Here is a 15906-nt window from a genome sequence, read left to right as displayed (position 1 = left end):
TTTCCTCCTTTTTTTGTTAGTGTGGAGTATCACGTTACTATATTCTTGTACTCTAGAAACACGTAATAATTTTACCATGTTTTTGTTAACATTTTCCTCAGTATTCGTTAACATTTCTCTTTTTTTATTGGTGTGAAGTATCAGTTACTATATTCTTGTACCCGAGGAGCACATAATAATTGTACTATGTTTTGGTGGTCAGATCAAAGAAATTATACGATCCTCATAATAGATCATATTGTTTGTCCACCATTCCACTAAAAGACTTTCATCTGTTTAAAATTGTTGATTTAGTTTAACAAGTCATGTTTAATTTTTTTTTTAAACCATAGACTAACTAAACCATTTTTGATAAATTAGAATCTTTTAGTGAAATGGTGAATAAGTAATGTGATCTATCATGAGAACAGTATAATTTCTAATCGAATCCCCTCAAAGTGATTGTATTCCTTTCATAGTTTCCGATAAATTTGATAGCCCTAGAAACCTAGGATAATGTTTGTGAGTTGCTTTCCAAACTCAATAGTTCGGTTATCCATTGAAGAGCCAAAAATAGTCAGTATTATTTTACACATGATTATGCTCTCTATTTCACTGACTACTTGTATATTAAACACTTACAATTTAAACGTACTTCTTAACCAGGATGCAAGACAGGTTAGAGGTGCCAGCCAGATTGAAAGAGCTCTATTGAAGTCAAAGTCGATGTTGACTTCACAAACTGCTGCTTCAATAAAATTTTGAACTTCATGCAACAGATGTTACTTCTTCCTCACGTTACAATTGACTGCTTGCACTTGCAGCAGATAGAATCTGAGAACAGTTAAACCTAGTAATGCTTAACGCCCTGGTAAATTCAAATTCCTCATGAAATTTGCATAAAAACCTACTTTCATGAATGCTTATAGATGTTATATTTACACACTACAGCAGAAACAGAAGACAATACCTTTTCAGTGAATGTGCGAAACACCTCCACTCCCATAGCTTTATCAAGTTCCTAACAAGTAAAAATAGGATTTAGCTGACGGTCATCCATGCTTGCTCAATCAACAATTCAAGTTATCAATGATATCGCTATAAACAAGTATTTAATAAGGGAAAGACTTTCTCTTGATTTAAGGAAGGATTAAACTGCTTACATTCTCTGCATCTGGGGAACCATCAATATTGTAGATGAGTTTCTGGAGGTTTCCATCCTTCAAAGCATCTCGAATTTCACTGGAAGAAGCTGCACAAGGAAACCCAAAGAATTTACATCTAATGGGAACTATCTAACCAGACATCATTTCAGGACTGAAACTTTCTAAATAACTTCTTTTATACCAACCGATTCACAGATTCATTATAAGGAAACAGTCAGTCTCCTCAAATAAAATTTCTAAGCCGGATAACATTCAACAATAGGTCAATATACCATGTGGCAAGAGATCCAAATCACCTACAGACACACTAACAAGATTTTTACTAGCTGAACCTAGCATAAACATAAATGTGAGAGTTACTCAACTATAAAAGAGTACCTGAAATAAATAAAAGAAGAAGGTGAAAATCCTTTTATTTATTAAAATAAATAAAAGGTTGTTTATCCTCTTTCTGGTTTTGCTTTTAGAATTACACTCTAGATATTTCGGGTCAGATTTGAAATAGCCTATTTAACTCTATTGATTCACCTTTATAAATACTAATCCATTCTCAGAGTTTCCTTGTCCCAGACATTTTTCCCCTTTGCTAAACTTGATTTCAAGAAGGATGTTATGTGATAATATGTATCTCATCAAATTGTTGATTTACTGCTCCTGCCCATGGCAATCTCTTCATATTTGAACGCACTATATCTTATACAATGCACACAGTCATAGTTAGTTACTTAGATTTTTTTTTTTTTTTTTAATAAGGTTAGAGGGGGGGGGGGGGGGGGACAAAAATACCCAAAGAAAGCTGGATATTTTATTGCATGTTTTACAGGAATTTTAAGTGGGTTTTAATGTATAGGGAATATAAATGTTGGAAGATTTCATAACCAGATGTCTTGTGTATGTTCTTGCTGCACTCATATATATTCTCATAGATGTTTATCTTAGATCTTGATTTTTGGAATTAGAAAGATTTCTTATTTGTATTTGTATTTGTATTTTAAGATTATTTCAAGATAACTCAATCACATAAAGAGCCTGGTTTTTCCTCTCTTGCCAAATCATCCAACTACACAAAAAAGGGTTTCCATAATCATACTAATTCTATGCCCGATCAAACATGCATTTACATCACACTAAAAACTTCAAAACTATCTTAGGTATTATCCACTGGAACCCAAAGAGAGAACACTTCTGACTTAAAAATCTCTTGCAACTAAGCAGTTCAACAAATGATGTTCAACTGCCCTATCGCTAACTTCACTCAGACCACCAATACATAGTTTTCATAGGTGCATTAGTACAAATATGGAACACAATACCTAAAGAAAGACCCACCCAACGTATGTCATACAAACGCAGGCATTATATATACCATTCCTCATTAACCTTCAGCAAATTCTATCCTCTCCTACATAGGTTCCTTCATACAGCAAATACTGAACGCAATACCCATGCGGGCACCAGACAAACCATTCATATTTAACCTCCAGCAAGTTCTGTCTATCCTAATTTGATTGTAATAAATTAAAAAGAGGCCCAACCTATCTCACAAACTTGAGATTCTAGTATCAAGTCTACTTGAAATACCTAGATATGAAGCACATACGCATCCTTATCCTCAGCAAAAAGAAAAAAAACAATCACCAAACAAGTTTTTGAAGCAAGCTCTCCAGTCTCCAGAACCATACATTATGCAGAGAAAACAAACCAACTACAATCATCAATTTCAAACTTAATATATGCTGAAATAGTTACAAACTCCATTTTTGCTATTCCAAAGGCCCGACCACAAGATTCTCTTACAAAATTATAAGACCACTAACCGCAAATTTACCATTACAACTTCAATGCTTTTCTCACAATCTATACAACAACTAGGCTTGCCCATCGTAATTTGTCACATTTTAAGTTCTCTATATTGTCTGTTGAAATCTACATGATAACATGTATATATATTTTAAAGAAGTTTAGACCCCAAGGGGAGGGAGAAGGGGAGATTCCAACTAGTGACCTCTGCTTCTTGAGGCATAATGTGCTACCTTGGGGTAATCTACATGATAAGATTCAAAACCTGGCATACAATAAGTATGCAATAGAATGCAACACTTTTTCCAAGTAGCACACCTCAAGTATTTGTATAAAAGAATATTCAATGGTTATACTTATACTCCTGAGCTATTTGAAAACCCATACCTATAGCCTCTAGTTGCAACTTTTGCAGCACATCCCCGGGTTGTTCAGCAGTCAATGGTCTCTCTACAAGTGATTCCAGAACAGGAGCTGCAGAACATGACAAAAGCAAAGTTGATTATAAAAAATTTAAATAAACAAAGTTAATCTGATGCGGCTAGATGTTGAGTTATTGACCCTACAGAGATCCCCTGTTACTTGGCTCATCAGAGGTAAGCCTGAAATCCCTGTAATGCAAGGTGAGCATAAGATTGACTGAACTTTTTGAACTTCAGGTTCTCAACAAGGCATTTGAATTGAAGGAAAAATATAAATAAAATATAAATACATGGTAGTACATCGTGAAAGGATAACAAGTTAACAAGGAAGGAGCCAAGAGCCTTGTAGCTTAGTGGCATAGGCTACTGTCCTTTATTAGGAGTGAAAAGCCTACCAGCAACATGTCTGTACAATTTCCACTTGCTTATGAAATGGTACCACATGATTATATCTAATAGCCATCATCAGGAACCAAAGATAAAAGGACAAGTACAGTATTAAAATAGTTCTAAAACATTAGCAATTAACATGAAACTAAGGTAGTATAATTCTTACTTGGTTTTCCCTCAGATGATACTGGCTTAGCACAAGGGATTTCTGCATCATTCATGTAAGCCCACATTAGTTCTCATTACCAAAACAATTCACAATATTCCTTGTTAATTAGCGGTTGTTTAGTCTTGCAGCTTGTTTAGGAGGAGGTAAAGGAACGTAAAGAATAATTTTAGAATAAGATAACACAAGTTAGTATAGTGTCAAGGCGTTAAAAATTTGGCATTTCTTCAAACAATTGGTGCGTGGGGGCATTATATCAAAAATTGCATTCACATGATTACCTAAGTATCAAAGTGGGTTTCAGTTAGCTCAGCTACAACTAGTAAAGCCTATATTCATTGTATAAGGAACCTGCAATTAAATCACTCCTACACCAAAAGAAACTTATTGATATTTTGGTTTGATGATAAAAAGAGCAATCATCATGTAGCGGACACCACAGGTTAAAAATGCTGTCCTAGAGTTACTGTTTATTTGGACATCCCAAAAAGGCAACACCAATAATCCAACCCAAAACTATCAATGGGTTTGTTTTGTTCTAATAGAAAGGAAAAGGAGTGAATCCTATAAAAGACTGAAACTAAAAGATATAGATACATAATTGAGAATTTTAATTGAGCAAAATCCATTCTATACTATTCTTTATTTCTTTCTTCTTCTCTTTTTTTTTTTTTTTTTTTTTTTTTTTTTTTTTTTTTTTTTATTCTTAGTTTGAGTTTGTACATAAAGCAGTAAAGAGAAAAGTGGGCATTGGCATACCTTTGTGTTTCTTGAAACAGACAAGGGAACAACTGCAATTGGAACAAGAAAATATGTCATTGAAAGTCTTTTTTTTTCAATTTTGTTAGAGAGAGAGAGAGAGAGGGTTTGATAGTGAGTTAGACTTACTAAGGAACAAGACATGAGGGACACTTGTACTTAGAAAGGGCTTCATTGCAGACTTCACACTTTCGAGGACCCATTTTTTCACACACACGGACACGGTGCCGCCCGCGATTCTCTTCAGCTAGGTCGGAATCACTTCTCTCTCTGTTTTTTTTTTTTTTTTTTTTTTCCCTTTTTTTTTTTTATTGTGAAGCGCACCGTTTTACTTAATCCCACACATAATAAGACGTTATACTCCTCCTTTTTTTCCCTCCCTGAAAAATAAGGCGTTATTTACTTATTTACCCCCACCGCCACACCTGTGTTTTTTTTTCCCCTGAAACAAGTCTAACCATTAAAAAAAAATCAGACATGCAAATTTTTTTTAGATGACGGCCAAGAACTTACTATGAGCATAGCTAAACATACACTATTCAACAACCCCCACCCCCCCCCCCCCCAACAGGGAAAAAAAAAAAAAAAAACAGAAATACACTATTATTATTTCAAAACAAAAATGAAATAAAAAATAAACTGTGGTGCCTCAACCCAAAATGCTCGATGATTTTTGGATCAAACTCCCAATTTATTTGTTTGGATGGGTATGAAATTTCCTATAATGGGAAAACCTCTTAGAGCCAACCCAATATCCCAAGGGAAGGTTCTTGAGCCCACTCTATCCTTTTTTTCCCTCCTATGTATGCTTCTCAAGAAGACCCAAGTTATATTGGGCTGAAACCTTTTCTCCCTCTTTGGTCATTCCTCACTCTTCTCTCATGTATCTCTCCCCAAAAAATGCCAACCCCCCTATTCTCTAGCCCACTTTCCCTTTTATAACGCCGTCCAAGTGGGGTCCCAATGATGATGTTTCATCCATCTTGTCACATAGACCCCAATTCTGTTCAAGATTCCTAATCAAGTGGGGCCTTTCGAGGATTTTCTTAAAACTTGCACCTGACACCGGATGGTGCTCGACTGGTGATTTCCCCCCAAGGCACTATCGTTCTCATCTATTCGGACCGGATTTGGTCTCCGACCCATCAAGGGATAACAGGCTGGTACCAACCAGATATTGGGTCCCAACCTCATAACCATACGAAGGCTAATGGGTTGTGCGCCGACCTACTACTGGGCCCCAACCTCTTAACCATACGAAAGCTAGTGGGCTGGGCCCGACCTAATGCTTGTACATAAACCATGTGCATTATATAACATTTTACTATTTTAGCACCACCTAATGTTGCAACCTCATTCTATTATTTTATATTATTGTTATTATTTTCAAGTGCAATTGTTTTTTTCATAAAATATAAATTTTATATATATTCACTTTTATCGATGAAAAAAATTAATATCAAAATGAAAAATATAAGAATCACACTCAAACTTAGTGAATTATCAAATAGGATAATTTAAGCACTTATGATATTAGTATCCCTTTGAAAATTGAAACAGATATAAGCTTTTTTTATTAAAATGAACATGACAGCATTTGGATGCTATAAGTAAATCCAAAACAATAAATCTTACGTCACAATAATTTTTATAAAATATTTCACAAATGTAAAAATTATTAATGATAAATGATAAAGCAATGCCATTGATGATTCATACCAAAAAAAGAAGCAGCAGCTGTGTTTGTAGTATTACACTACTTGCTCCAAAATGTTTGAATACCCAATCCCCGCTCCAACTTTTCTACTCATTTAGGTGGACGAATTTGTTTGTGCATGTCTCAAAAAAGTATATTTCATGAAAACGATTTCTCATTGGTAAATTAGCAAAACCAAACTAGAAACTTTTTATTATATATTGCTGCTTTTGGTTTTGTGGCCCTTTTTCTTTTGGGGGTCTCATTCTCATTTATACTTTTTTAGTTTTGTGGCTCTTGAGCATGCGCAACCATCCTTTGTCCGAACCTACATTTGAGACAAGGGATTGTAAGCATTATATAGTCATTCACTCTCAAGTCTCTCATCAGCCACAAAAGTTGCACGCACATGAGCCTACAATGTGGATGTCTAATGAGTGCCTATTCTAACCATGATATGGCCGGCTGCCACCAAAAATAGATGCAATTGACATCAGAGTATTCAACTTTTAGGTCGATTTGCCACTAAAGATATAACGGTCAGTAGTTTGTCCACTATACAAGTAAGATTTTTATACTTCAACTGACACCTCTTTAAATATTTCCCCAAAAACATCAAAGAATCAAATCACTCCTCCCCAAAAAAGTTTATGCAGTCACAAATGTTGCTGAGTTGTGTAATATTTTTAAGCTTGATTGCATTCCAGAAGCAAGTTGTTTGCTTTTTTTCTTTTCTTCTTTTTCTTTTTTCTTTCAGCATGTGAAACACACATTTGAAACCAAGTTCTCTACCAATGGGAAGAACCGCACATGCCACTAGGCTCCAAAGCCCATGGCTTTTAGCTCTATCATATGCAGCTAATAGATCCACCAGAAGAATAAAGTGTTGCTTATAGCATATACAAGTATTTCTGACCAAGTAGGAACCACTAACGTGAAAAATAGAGGGAGAACATAAAAAAAGGAAGCAGAAACTTAAGATGGAAAGAATACCATAGCTGAAGTTTAATCCAAAAGAATACTATCAAAATCAAAATTTCCAAGTAAGATTCAATGTCAATATTTAAAAATCAAATCTAAATGACAAGATAAACTGGAGGAAGTGACGTAGGAAATAATTACTTACTCCCACCCCCCAAAAAAAATGCACGAGGAATAAAACAAGACAACTTTATCACCATAATGGCATGTCAAATGCTTACAACCATAGTTTATACCACAGATTAGGACCATACAATTATCAATCTGGGGCAGGAGATCTAGCTGCTGCCCTACATCTGGTATACAAGCCTCTGCAGCATGTTTTTACATTCGCAACATTTACAGAGTTGCCTCAACTTTGCAAAAGACACCAAGGTGCTGCATACAAAAAATAAATACGCATATAATGAGATTATGCTTGTAAACTATATCCTTGTTTGTTTCTTGCGTTTGCCCTAACTTTGTCCAACCCACCCATACTAAATGTAACCATTCTACCTTCCATGCTAAAGATCCACCACCTTAATTCCAAGAGTGTCCTTTTTTTCTAAGTCCAAGGCATACGCATTTTATTCATGCCACGGGGGCCCCTAAACTGTACAGTGTAAGAATTACCCCCAGCTTGCCATCCATTAGCTTCATCCAAAAGCTTCCCTAGCATTCATTCACCAAGCAACCTTTTGGCATCTTTCAGCAATGATTTAAAGACATAAAGGCTACTGGCATACAGACATAATTTTTCAATTTAGCTCATTAGCAAATTAATATCCATTCATCTTCGGGTAGAGTCAAAAGCTGTAGATGGCACTTCAGCCATTCCAGATAATGGAGTTTGTGACCTTGGAGTACTAACATCAGGTATCCCAAAGTCAGGGTGAAGCATATCCATCCCACTCCATTCAATACCGGCTGTAGTTGGAATCAAAAGGAATTGAACATCCAGTCATGTAAAATTATGTTCCCAAAAAAAAAAAAAAAAACAAGCGTTAAAGTGGTATATACCATCTGTTTTCCACATATCTGTTATGCTAACTTCAGCATCTGACAGAAGCCAGTAATCTGCATCATTCTGCGATAATAACAAGTAACAAATTAACTATCAACCAAATCATTCATATACCTTACCTTAGTTAACTCTGTCTTCAGAAATCTATCATATCTCAGTAAAAATTCGATATAGGAACAAATTACTCTGAATATCTACACTTACATCAACATCTGAGGGAACAATTTTCATCATGCCCCCAGCAAACTCCTGTGAAGCATTAAGATCAGAGCACATTTGATGACTGTGTTGTGCCTGAGGCATAACTTCCTTCATGGTGCTATTGGCATTGACCACTTCGTCAATGGCTGGGTTATCATTAGACCCTGAGCTTGAAACCATTGGGAAGCTCACAGGTGGCTCAACACTATTCATCTCCTCAAACTTCTCCTCAAATTGACTATAAAACAATCAAGGGGAGTTTCAGAGGAAATTAAAAGAAATTTTTTATTTTAAAAAAAGAAGGGAAAGAGAAGAAAATTTAAAACAAGGAATTTCCAACACATGCAAGATTAGCACCTGACAAGGTAGACATCGATAGGGCCCATTGCACTTCTAAGAATAACCCTATATCTTCTCTGTGGATAGTCAACAGCCTGATGTATATAGAAGCACTGTCATCCATCATATCATATGTTAAATATAACATGTACCTTCCTTCAATTTTTATGATCTGGACTTACCTCATCTGGATCTGGGACTTCCAGTGTGGTTCCATGTGGAGCTTTAATTGCTAACAGGGTTTCGTTCTGCCAGAGAAAGCGCTAACCAGATTAACTAAATAGCTGAAACACCATTAAGATAGGTAGAAAAGTGGGACACAATTACATTTACTCTAAATCAGTATAACACCAAATGAACTGACCTGGAGGCAGGGTAAGCCCTTAATATCTTCTTTGGTTACAAAAAGCCACCTAATATGATGAATTAAAAGTCATTAGGTTGCGTTTTTATATACCATTTGAGTTTTTTTCCCCTATAAAAAAATAACTGGAAAAGATTTACTTTTTCTTGTTTTCATCTTCACTCAAATCCCTCAATCTTTCCTGCATTTCCCTGCAACAGCTTTAGAGCATCAGCCAAATTCAACCATTTGAAGACAGCATCATTTATTACTTTGACAAGGAAATTGGCTAGATAACCTTATCTGATCATCTAATGTTCGCTCTTGCATGGTAAGGTTTTCAACTTCTGCCTGCAGAAAAAGACACAAATTTTCATCTTCAATGACAAAATTATTGAATTGTTTGCCTTTCTTTCCTTTCTTTTCATCCTTTCTTGGATTCACGGTATGGTTATCATTCTATACTTATTGGATGTCACTGAAGGGACATCAGAGGTTGTAAATTCAGCAATTCTTCAATACCTCATGGACATTTACAAATCATGAAAAAAGTAAATGGAAACATCCTAGCCGCTGATACTTGTAAAAAACATATTTTCCTGTGTATGCATCACAAGAAAGCAGTATCCAGATCTGCATACCTGTAGTGCAGAGGCGTCATCTTCAACCTCCCCTGGCCTTAAAGCATCTAATCCCCTAATCAGTCATTTAACCAACCTTCGCATAAGTAATCATGTTCTTCAAATGCTAAAATGAATCTCAAATCAAAAGCAGAGCAAAATCATATGTTTTAAGAACAAAAGTAACAAGTATTACTTCCAATGTATTCTGTTCTTGAGTTTCTTTTCAATGAGTCCAATGCCTTCCAAGACATTTGTTATGTCATATATTCGCCTCTTTTGCACCTGTATCATTAGAAACCCTCAAATTAGCATTTAATATAGAAAAATGCATACAAGCAGATAGCTTAATGATCACCTCCAAAGTTTCTGCCGCTTTGTTTAGGTCAAGATTACCATCCTCCGCTTGCTTGAGCAAATTGATGAACTTTTTTGTCAACAATCCTGTAAAGTTCTGGCACTTTGTCACTCTTTACACATATGACAGCTTCAAAAGCTATATAACGCAGACATTATTACATACGAAGAAATCATTTAGACCCCAACACTTTCAACATTACCTAGGGAACTGTCATAACGACAACTGCCGGGAGTAAGAGGAGATGGGGAACCTGCATGATAATAAAAACTATCTTATTAGATCTTATTTTTCTAACAACACCAGGCAAAGTACCGACCATATTATGACCAAATCCATCTAGGATGAGAAGCAAATTTAGTACCTATACAATCCAACATAATTTGTTTCAATCAAAAGCTGATATTAGACAGTCTAAATTAACAAAGGGAATGCACCAAAGCTATACAATCCAACATAATTTGTTTCAATAACAATCATTAAAGCTGATATTAGACAGTCTAAATTAACAAAGGGAATGTGGGAAAAATGTCTCACCAGCATTTGACACAGGTGTCTGAGGCCCAGATCTGTTGCCCTTTGTACCCTTTGACCTGTTGTATATCCTTCCCCCTTTTGCAGACACAGGTGTCTTGAGGGGGCTGTTTACTACACTAGTGTATCCAGGACTGTTAGTCCAGTCAATAGACTGAACTTCATTGTCATCTGTTCCATTCTTCCGCTTTAATAGCTGAGAATCACCAGCAGCTTTGTGAAATTATTTCAATGACAGTTACATGACTAACCAACTACTATACTATTCCATATGTATCCTTTAGCTAGTCATACTGTGATACTACTAGATACATACGTTTATGGTGGGTTTATGATTGATTCCATGATGGAAACAACTAAAGTGAGATACATATTGCACTTGAATTTTAGTCTGCAGAAGGCTAGATAATACAACCCTTTGAAGAAACTGCAAGCCCTTCTAATTGTTCAATTCATCATGAGTATAGTTAAGTTCATGATATCATGTGTATCCATTACATACCAGAAATAAAGAACCAATTAAGATTTCTAACTATTTTTTTGTTACAGGCAGCAAAGCAATAAAAGATTGAGATAAAATAATTTAACGCACACACATGTATAAACTAAGCTAGTTCACAAACTCAATCACTGATATTGAACCCTATGCTGGCTGCTGGAAAAAATTAAAATGAAGTCCACTAATTTTTATTTTTCTTTCGTTCTTCTTCTTTTCTTCTTCTTCTTCTTCTTCTTCTTCTTTATAGGAAAATTCAACCTTCACACCTATATTATTATGAATTGAAAACATGTCCTCAGCCTTTGCCCCTTAATTATGGGGGGAAGGAGATTCAATTTAGTCTAAAGACCATTGTCTAGTCCACTGTCAGCTTTTCAAAATGATCACAGAAAAGTTCACTAATAGGGACATAAGGTCAATCCACAATATCACCTCCAAACAATCCACATCCAAGTGGTGATCCCATTCTGATATCATTAATGCAGATGAATCAAAATTAACCAAAACAAAGCACAAAAAAAAAATTCCAATAAGCTTCTTCAGATGACTAAACTTCTCTTCATGTTCATGCACGAGGACTTCTAAGGTTACTGTAGTTGCTGCAGCAAAAACAATGTATATACATCTGTAGTGGACAATATAGAACTATCATGAAAATTGGAGCTTTCTTCATATTGTTGACAAGTGAAAACAATATATCCACAACAACTTCTAGAGGTCAGTAGCAACTTTTGCTTGAACCAACCGCCCGCCCAACACAAACAGGCAGCCAGTCGCCTCATGCCAAACAACAAGGATGCAGTCATCAGAATCAATCTAAAACACCACATACTTAATAGCAATACACACGTACATGCAGTCACCGCCATATGCTACTTAATTTTCCATTTATTCATCCACCTTAAAGCTTTTCACAAATTACAGGTTTCACAAAATGTGACAATATTAGCAGCTTCTTAAAAACAGCAGTCCCATTATCTTCCACGGCAAACGCTTACATTCAATCTGAGCCTTTAGTTACACGCCGTGATGTTAAAAAAGACAGTACTTCGTGTACCCGTCAATTCTATTAGAAATATATTTTTAAACCTTCCCTTTGTTTGAATTACATATTCAAACAAATTCTCCAACATAGTCTAAAGAGAGCTTTACAATCCCCTATTGACAAATAATCACCATAAAATTTGACTAAATTGCTGAAGAATTAATAGCAAACCCTTCAAGCTGCAAAGCTAAATTCAACTACAATAGTCCACTCCAAATTCAATTTTTCCATATAGCACTACATCATAGCCAAAATTAAAATTAAATTAAAAAAAAAAAAAAAAATCAAGTGTCGCTCTAAAAATTTGACAGTGTCTCATAGAGCGAGAAACGCGCCAAACAAGCTTGAATTTGTTGCAATCATTATCAGCCACCAAAAATCAGAATCAAAATCGAAATCAAAATCAAAGCAATTTTACTATTAATTTAGTTCAGATTATTATCCAATAATTACGCTATTATATGACAAGCGAAGTGCCTAAACACAAACTCAAATAAAAGAGGAAAAAAATTAAAAATAATAATAATAAATAATACTGTAACAAACTTACGGGAGATCTAACCACAAGAGCTTCGGCTTCACGATCGGCGGCGACGGAGGAGAAGCGGTGGTAATCGTCGGGAGGGACGAACGGCGGCTTGGTGGAGGCGAGCGCGGCGAGGTTCCGCTTCATCGGCGGCGGCGGAGGGAGGATCTGTGACGCGACGGTCGGCGGAGGCGGCGCAGGGCGGTTCGGAGCTCGAGCGCCGCCGGACATGGATATAGTAGCAAAGCGGTCGAAACTTAGGTTGTGAGAGAGAGAGAGAGAGAGGTTTTGAGGAATTGGAAGAAGCGGAGAGAGAGGATCGGAGATGGAGAGAGAGGTGAGAGTGCAAGAGGTTTAGAGAGAGAGAGAGAGAGTGGAAAATGGGATCTGTGGGTTAGAGAGAGAGAGAGGGGAAAGAGGGGTTTGGGGGAAAGTGAGAGTGAAAGAGGAGAGAGCAGAAAACGAGGGAAGGAGGGAATTTTTAGTTTCGGATATAGATGTGGAGGGAACACGGCGGATTTCTAATTTTATCAACGGGCTTTTCTTTTTCTTTTCTCTCCTTTTTTTTTTTATTTTACCCTTATGTTTAAGGGTTATATATCTTTATCCCAAAAATCTGTCTACTTTATTTATTTTATTTTAAAGGTTATTGCGTCTAGGGCATATATGTCCTAAAGACATATATTAATCATCCCTTTTATAAATTTTTAATAAAAAATTTTAAAAAATCTGTCAAAAATAATATATACTCTTAGAGTATTCATAGCAAATGTTCTATAAAAAATATCATTTTGACACACTAAAAGCCTACTTTATTATTTTACTACATTATTTTATAACATTTCATTTATCAGATATTTTATCATTCAATTCTATACATTAAAATAATATATTAACTCCTCACACCATCATCATTATCAAGCACAACAACAACAAAGTCAAAAAGGATGGGAAAGAAATTAATAAAAAAAATTTTTTTTTTTTTTTTAGCATTCTTGTCCGTACTATTCCAAAATGGAACAGTACTGTTCAAATGTAGCAAAAATTATGAAATTTAGAACATCTCATAAAGGGGACTTTTTGTGTTTGGTGTGCCAAATATGCCAAATATTTGGCATTTGGCACATCTGCTGTGGATGTCCTTAGAGTATATGTTTAGTAAACCATTTTAATAAATTTTTTATGGGGAAAAAATAATTGACATTTTTTTCAATTTTTTTAATTTCTTATAAAAAAATTTCTTAAAATAAATTATTAATATATACTCTAAAAAGTTAAAAATCTTCGTATGTTATAAGTTCAAGTACATTAGTTTAATATATTAGCCAAATAACATGTTTATAATCCCTTTTTATTTTTGTTTTAAGAAAATCCCTTTTTATTTTGTCTCCTTGTAGTAGCCATACACCCTGAAAAAGAAAAATAAATAAATAAATTTGTACGTGTTATGTTTCATCCCATATGTTTCAAGGGATGTTCGTTCCAGGATGGTATGACAACTTTCTTAGCATTCCTTTGAGTGTCCCGTGGTTTCTAAAAGAGCTTATTTGCTAAGTATGAGACAAAAATATGTGGGTTTTGATAATTTTTTATGCAATATATGACAAAATGATAAAGTTAGATAATTTTTTTATTAAAAATAATAATTTTGTTAAAATTTTTTTTTTTTAGTTGAAACAATAGAAAAAAATGTTTTTGATTTTTTCCAAATGAACACTTCAAAAACCTGTATTGAAATGGAGATAATGGAGATAATGGAGATAGACTTCACAATTGAGATTTTATTTTCAAATCCAACAATGGACAAAGTGCCACATAATTTAAAATTTTTAATGGTGTGGCACTGGTACAACAAGGAGGATTCATTTTTGAGTAATTATCTTTATTTTAAAAAATATATAAAAGGTTAAAACAAATAATTGCCTTAAAGAACCATTAGTAGTAATCCGAATGTGTTGGTAATGAGACATACACAAGGTTAGGATTTCATGGATCACATAAAATTAGGAATCACTAGTCCAACCATCTTTTATTTCCTTTTTTTTTTCTATGACCTATATTTCAAGATTTCTAAACCCTTTATACTTTTTAATTTGTTAGGTGACATTTTGACATGTGCTTGTACGTTTGGAATTCCAACCCTAAAAACATTGTCTTTTATGACCAGTACTACAGTGGGTTATGAGTCCTCATTTCTTCCAAAAGATTATGATCTCATCAATATGTTTTATTTGCCGCAAGAGTTGTGTTCTAGTTTTTACTAATAATGAAAAAGGTAAGATTTAGGGACAGTACTTAAGTGTTGTCCCTTAGGTTTATTTCTTAAGATTTTTTCATGTGAATTTTTTTCTCATGGAATGGAAATGTATTTTTTAATTAAGTAATCACATGCCTGAATCTTAAGATGGGGCATTCTGGGAACAGCACCTAAAGCACTGTACCTAAATTTTGTCCTAAATAAAAATATGTATGATATTGGTATGCTCATCCAGTCATCCATAATTAAGCAGCTCTTCTATCCCCAAGCATGTGTGTTTTGTCAATTTATTTGTTTATTAGATTAATATATCTTCATGTCTTTGAATACTCATAAGCAAGATATCATATTTACATGGATAAAAATAAATAAATAATAAAATTCTTTACTCGCTATTTTTTTGTGAGGTTAAGTGGTATAATTTTTATTCAAAATCCAAATCCTTCACTCTCAAATGAATGAAAGTGAACTTTGTGTCCATTAACATAATACAAAACCCAAATCTTTCACTCACAAATGAATAAAATGGCATGATAGTGAACTTTGTGTCCATTAACATGATATTGAAGGCGGATCAACCATTAGGCTATTTAGGCAATTCCTCATAAAATATAATACATTATCTCTATTAATTGTATTGCAAACAAAATTTCTCTCGCCTAGGAAAAAAAACCACTCTATTGGGCAATAGAATGTTTTATCTATCTATATCACTACATAAATATTTTAATTAAGGCACAAAAATTGAATGAATAAAAATGCTTTTTAAACATATTATTGCAGGCTGCAAATCTGAGCAGATATTTAACAAAAATGATA

General features: G+C 34.6%; 2 protein-coding genes across 3 annotated transcripts; both read right to left on the bottom strand.

Annotated features, from left to right (window-relative positions):
- Nucleotides 1–446: 446 nt before the first annotated feature.
- LOC115953839 (zinc finger HIT domain-containing protein 3) lies at nucleotides 447–4962 on the bottom strand. Of its 2 annotated transcripts, XM_031071648.1 has the most exons (8): nucleotides 4812–4962; nucleotides 4683–4714; nucleotides 3924–3965; nucleotides 3512–3556; nucleotides 3333–3419; nucleotides 1143–1231; nucleotides 950–1000; nucleotides 447–813 (listed from the first exon to the last, which is right to left on the bottom strand). In XM_031071648.1, the coding sequence occupies exons 1-8, from the start codon at nucleotides 4883–4885 to the stop codon at nucleotides 778–780; spliced, it is 456 nt and encodes a 151-aa protein (XP_030927508.1). In that variant the 5' UTR covers nucleotides 4886–4962; the 3' UTR covers nucleotides 447–777. The 2 variants fall into 2 exon arrangements, with proteins under 2 accessions (XP_030927508.1, XP_030927509.1); XM_031071649.1 differs by lacking the exon at nucleotides 3512–3556.
- Nucleotides 4963–7529: 2567 nt separating this feature from the next.
- LOC115953809 (transcription factor E2FA) lies at nucleotides 7530–13168 on the bottom strand. The gene is made up of 14 exons (XM_031071607.1): nucleotides 12855–13168; nucleotides 10764–10956; nucleotides 10429–10479; nucleotides 10227–10312; nucleotides 10065–10153; nucleotides 9890–9944; nucleotides 9547–9599; nucleotides 9410–9460; nucleotides 9270–9318; nucleotides 9088–9153; nucleotides 8924–9000; nucleotides 8570–8804; nucleotides 8362–8428; nucleotides 7530–8268 (listed from the first exon to the last, which is right to left on the bottom strand). Exons 1-14 carry the CDS (start codon nucleotides 13059–13061, stop codon nucleotides 8132–8134), a joined length of 1416 nt encoding a protein of 471 aa, XP_030927467.1. The 5' UTR covers nucleotides 13062–13168; the 3' UTR covers nucleotides 7530–8131.
- Between the last annotated feature and the right edge of the window lie 2738 nt (nucleotides 13169–15906).

This window comes from Quercus lobata, chromosome 7 (assembly GCF_001633185.2).
Source record: "Quercus lobata isolate SW786 chromosome 7, ValleyOak3.0 Primary Assembly, whole genome shotgun sequence".
Classification (NCBI taxonomy): Eukaryota; Viridiplantae; Streptophyta; class Magnoliopsida; order Fagales; family Fagaceae; genus Quercus; species Quercus lobata.
Note: the sequence above shows the minus strand (reverse complement) of the source record. Positions and strands in the feature narration are given on the sequence as shown.